The sequence below is a fragment of the Aotus nancymaae genome, unplaced genomic scaffold, assembly GCF_030222135.1.
Source record: "Aotus nancymaae isolate 86718 unplaced genomic scaffold, 86718_ANA_hifiasm-v0.15.2.pri h1tg000059l, whole genome shotgun sequence".
NCBI classification, from domain to species: Eukaryota; Metazoa; Chordata; class Mammalia; order Primates; family Aotidae; genus Aotus; species Aotus nancymaae.
In genome coordinates, this window is record NW_026988473.1 from 7,011,369 (window position 1) to 7,017,126 (window position 5,758).

Sequence of the window (5,758 nt, forward strand, 5' to 3'; positions counted from 1 at the left end):
GACATGATCTCATTCCTTTTGATGGCTGCATAGTGTTTAATGGTGTAAATGTACCACATTGTCTTTATCCAGTCAACCACTGATGGGCATTTAAGTTGATTCCATGTTTTTGCTACTGTGAATAGTGGGGTGATGAACATACACATGCATGTGTCCTTAGGATAGAATGATTTATATTCCTTTGGGTATAAATCCAATAGTGAGATTGCTGGGTCAAATGGTAATTATGTTTTAGATTTTTTCTTTTCTTTACATAGCTTTAAAATGAAGTCTACTTTAGGTTTTTGTTCACATTAAGGCCAGCATTTTAAATGCATCCTAAAGCTAAGACCCTAACTTTTTTCTTTTCCCTCATGCATTTTTTAATGGAACAAGCAAATAAACTGTGTCTGAAGAATGTAGTTGAAATATTCTGATTTTTATAGGTAAGACAATCAGAGATGAGAAGTCACTAATTCAAATCACATGGCTAGGCAAGGATTCCAAATAGTCTTGATATTGCAGTATCATTACTCTGAATTAATTCCAATCTCTTTATCATTAACAGGTGTCAAGAAACACAAAGCCATGACTGATGTTAATTTTACATTGGTTACTGAATTTATCCTTTTGGGACTGACAGGTCATGTTGAACTGAAGATGGCCCTCTTCGTGTTGTTCCTGTTGATCTATACCATTTCCCTGGTGGGAAATCTGGGAATGCTCTTTCTAATCTACATAACTCCCAAACTCCATACACTCATGTATTATTTCCTTAGCTGTCTGTCATTTGTTGATGCCTGCTATTCGTCAGTTTTTGCACCTAAAATGCTGCTGAACTTCTTTGTTGAGCGGGAGACAATCTCATTCTCTGCATGCATTGTGCAGTATTTTTTATTTGTGTCTCTCCTTACCACTGAGGGCTTCTTGCTGGCCACAATGGCCTATGACCGTTACGTGGCCATTGTGAACCCTTTACTTTATACAGTGGCTATGACTAAAACAGTTTGTATTGTGCTCATATTTGGATCGTGTGTGGGAGGTTTAATCAACTCATTGACACATACAATTGGCTTGCTGAAACTGTCTTTCTGTGGGCCAAATGTCATCAGTCACTTCTTCTGTGATCTTCCCCCACTGTTGAAGCTCTCATGTTCTGACACATCCATGAATGAATTGTTGCTTTCAATCTTCTCCGGTGTTATTGCCATGCTCACTTTTTTGACTGTGATGATCTCCTACATCTTCATTGTTGCTGCTATCCTGAGGATCCGCTCAGCATCAGGTAGACAAAAAGCCTTCTCCGCCTGCGCTTCTCACCTAACTGCTGTGACCTTATTCTATGGATCGATAAGTTTTAGTTACATTCAACCAAGCTCCCAGTATTCCTTAGAACAAGAAAAGGTGGTGTCTGTGTTTTATACCCTGGTGATTCCTATGTTAAACCCACTGATTTACAGCCTAAGGAACAAGGAAGTGAAAGAAGCTGTGAGAAGGGCTACAGAAATGAAACATTTTTCTTGTTAGTTTCATATTTCCACATCCAAAAAATAGACTACAAGCAGTGGTTTGTCTAATGATATCTATGAAGATTTAGTAAAATTTCAATCCTACAGGAGACAAAGTTTATTCAATTGGGGCATTGTGTTTTACAGTGTAAAAAAAGACCAGAAAAGTGTGACATAGAATACATGACTGGTTACTGTGTTAACTAACCTAAAAACCAGGCTAAGATCTAAGGTAGTTATCTCTGGGCAGTTGATTACATTTTCCTTCCTTTATATGAGTAAAAATAAATATTTATGGATATATAGACACTCAAACACATACACGAATAGACACAATGATAAAATTAATAAATTACAAAATAATTTTTGCCTTGGTCTCTCTATTGATCATGAAAATAAGTAAAGTACATTCAAGGCAAAAAGTATTGGTACTTTCCTTATCTGGAAAATAGATACATATTCCAAAAATTGACCTGCATTATTTATGGCTTGATATTCTTCAAAATAAATATATACAATTAAAAATACTCAAAAAAATTATATGGTACTAGGTTACCTTTCCACTTCAATGGTTAGTCTAAACCACATTTCCCCATTCCTGGCCTATGTTTCTACTACTACATGTGAAATCACACTGGACAGAATATTATAGTTTTATTATCACTTCACTTGGAAGGCTCACTAATACTCAGAGAAAGCTACCCTGATGACTTTCCCTTCCTATTTAGAAAAGGTGACTCCAAACTCATTAGGATGTCATTAATAACCAAATTAGTTTTTCTCTTTCCTTTACAGATCTTCCAGAATCCTTTTTAATACATTAGACAAAAACATTCCCAGAAGAGTCATTCTAGGCAGGAAAAATCTGTGAAGCCAATTGTTTTCCATTCAATTCAAATCATATGTACAAGTGCATCATCATAAGATCAATCCCACAAATACTAATTGTCTCATAGTGATTTATTCTCAAACTGTTGTAAACTATCCTATCTGGAAAAATATGAAAAATATATAAAAAACAATATTCCAAAGAATATATTCATTGACAAATAAAATGATATATTTTTAAATATTGTTTTAAATCTTGAATTAACTGGTGACGAATGGGCTAAGCAGCACACTGCAACAGCTGAAGAATCAACAAAACATTAATTTTTGTATTTACACGGCAGGCTAGATTAAATTTTTTTTTCTGTTGACAGCCACAATTATGTAAGTGAATGGCATCAGTGAGAAGAGGTGGAATTTCATGGGAAAAATTATTATTGCTCTGCTCAGTGCCCACCTTCAACTCATCCTAATAAACATCTTATTATAGTCTAAATAGAAACTAGGTGCTTCAGTGAGAAAAATATCACTCACCTACAATTCTAATAGAAATTGAGGAGGTTAGTGACAGAATTGTAAAATGTAGATTGGAAAATGAGTAATATATTTTGATTGTCAGAAAAAACAATATTAAATATTCATTTACATATGATCTATTTATACATGAGATATGTTACATAAATAATTTTATTCTGAAAGTAAATAAAACTGAGTCAAGCATATCCTAAATATTCCTACATGGTTGATAGATTAATTAACAGGAAATAAATGAGAACACTACATTTAAAATAATCTGATGTTACTCCCATTAGTCGACATGTAAAATATCAGGAAAATAAAAATTCAAGAGTGCTCTCTTATAGCCCCAATCTGTTTACTCATACATAAAATTGGTTACTGTTCAATATCATTACTAGAAGAATTCAGGACTCAGCAAATGTTGATCTTACATGACTTTGCGCCCTCAGAAAATATCTATCAAATATGTGTTTTTATTCCATGTGTGTAGCCTTGGAATTTGTGAAGTGAAAATTGCCCTGACTTAGGGAAATAAGTTGCTGGCACCATTTGGACTAGTTATGATTAAATTTGTATTATGGTCATGATTGTTGCTATATGAAGACCCAGGAGACAATGCAATGAATTTATGTTCCTGAAATTTGACATTTTTGTCTTGTTCCATGAACACAGACTACAGCGATCCCAGCTATGATGGCAATTTTCACTTGTCATTGGTCAAATGTGGCCTGCATCTAAATTCTAACTGCCAGAATCATAGACATCTAGAGCTTACCTCAGTTTCAGATATTTCTTATGAAGTCTCAGAATTATAGATTCTCATTTTTTATCCTTAGACTTCTCAGATATTCAGTTTTTGCTAGTGTACTCTTCTGAGCCTAATATGTCCTAAAGTGCAAACTTGAACTTTTTTTTTTTTTTTTTTTTTTTTGCATTTTAGGTTTTGGGGTACATATGAAAAACATGCAAAGTTGTTGCATAGGTGCATTCATGGCAGTGTGATTTGCTGCCTCCCTCCCCCTCACCCATATCTGGCATTTCTCCCCATGCTATCCCTCCCCAACTCCCCCCCCCGCTGTCCCCCCCACTCCCCCGCAACAGACCCCCGTGTATAGTGCTCCCCTCCCTGTGTCCATGTGTTCTCCTTGTTCAACACCCTCCTATGAGTGAGAACATGTGGTGTTTGGTTTTGTGTTCTTGTGTCAGTTTGCTGAGAATGATGGTTTCCAGGTTCATCCATGTCCCTACAAAGGACACGAACTCCTCATTTTTAATGGCTGCATAATATTCCATGGTGTATATGTGCCACATTTTTCCTGTCCAGTCTATCATCGATGGGCATTTGGGTTCGTTCCAGGTCTTTGCTATTGTAAACTGTGCTGCAATGAACATTCGTGTGCATGTGTCCTTATAGTAGAATGATTTATAATCCTTTGGATATATGCCCAGTAATGGGATTGCTGGGTCAAATGCAATTTCTATTTGAACTTTTTATTCGTTTGTTTGTTTTTAAGATGGAGTCTCACTCTGTCACCCAGGTTGGAGTGCAGTAGCATGATCTTGGCTGTCACTGCAACCTGCAACCTCTGCCTCCTGGGTTCAAGTGTTTGTCATGTCAGTCTCCCAAGTAGCTGAGAGTATAGGCACCCGCCACCACATTCCCAGCTAATTTTTGTATTTTTAATAGAGACAGTGTTTTGCCATGTTGGTCAGGCTGGTCTTGAACTCCTGACCTCTGGTGATCTGCCTGCCTCAGCCTCCCAAAGTTCTGGGATTACAGGCATGAGCCCCCACACCTGGCCCAATCTCTTGAATTATTCTAGGCCACCTGTAATGTGAATCATGTTAATTAGAATAGGTAATTAAATAAAATCATATCGTGATTTGAAATAACAGTTTTGAAGTGTTTGACAAATCATAGGCATTTAATAAATGGAAGCAATTTCAATTGGGATTCTTCTTCATATATTTCTGCCAGACCAAAAAAAATACTTTTTAATATTTATTATAATATTTCATGTTTTTTGGTTCATTTCCATTATCACTTTATTTTAAAATTGTTCCAAATTTTCACAACTATGTTCTTATGCATTGTGTTTGTTTCTTTAGCTGTATTTCAACTATATTAATGATAGGTTTTTCTTATTCACCCTCTCTTATATTTGTCATTCTATCCTCCAATTATTGGCCTACTCAATATTTTTATTTTATTTTATTTTTGTTCCGGGGTACATGTGCAGAATGTGCACGTTTGTTACATAGGTAAATGTGTGCCATGGTGTTTTGCTGCACAGATCAACCCATCACATGAGTATTAAGCCCAACATGCATTAGCTATTTTTCCTAATGTTCTCCTTTCCAACCTTCCCACCTAGCCCCCAGTATGTGTTGTTCCCCTCCCTGTGTCCATGTGTTCTTATTGTTCAGCTCCCACTTATAGATGAAAACATGCGGTGTTTGATTTTCTGTTCCTGTGTGAGTTTGCTAAGAGAATGGCTTCCAGATTTATCTATGTTCCTGTAAATGATGTGATCTTGTTCCTTTTTATGACTGCAAAATATTCCATGGTGTGTATGTTCTACATTTTTTTAATCCAGTCTATCATTGATGGGCATTTGGGTTGATTCCATGGCTTTCCTATTGTGAAGAGTGCTGCAATAAACATATGCATGCATGTATCTTTATAATAGAATAATTTATATTTCTTTAGATATATACCCAGTAATGGGATTGCTGGGTCAAATGGTACTTCTGGTTCTAAATCTCTGAGGAATCATCACACTGACTTCCACAGTGGTTGAATCAATTTACATTCCCACCAAGAGTGTGAAAGTGTTCCTATTTCTCTGCAACCTTGCCAGTATCTGTTGTTTCTTGTTGCCATTCTGACTGGAGTGAGATGTTATCTCATTGTGGTTTTGATT

The 5,758-nt window shown here is 36.0% G+C and overlaps 1 protein-coding gene across 1 annotated transcript; it reads left to right on the forward strand.

Annotated features, from left to right (window-relative positions):
* The first annotated feature begins 567 nt into the window (after nt 1-567).
* LOC105709317 (olfactory receptor 5J3-like) lies at nt 568-1,506 on the forward strand. The gene has a single exon (XM_012441191.2). It carries the CDS (start codon nt 568-570, stop codon nt 1,504-1,506), a length of 939 nt encoding a protein of 312 aa, XP_012296614.2.
* The last annotated feature ends 4,252 nt before the right edge of the window (nt 1,507-5,758 follow it).

What these genes read in the sequence shown, in the direction of transcription:
- LOC105709317 (XM_012441191.2), top strand. Translation starts at nt 568, where the DNA reads ATGACTGATGTTAATTTTACATTGGTTACTGAATTTATCCTTTTGGGA.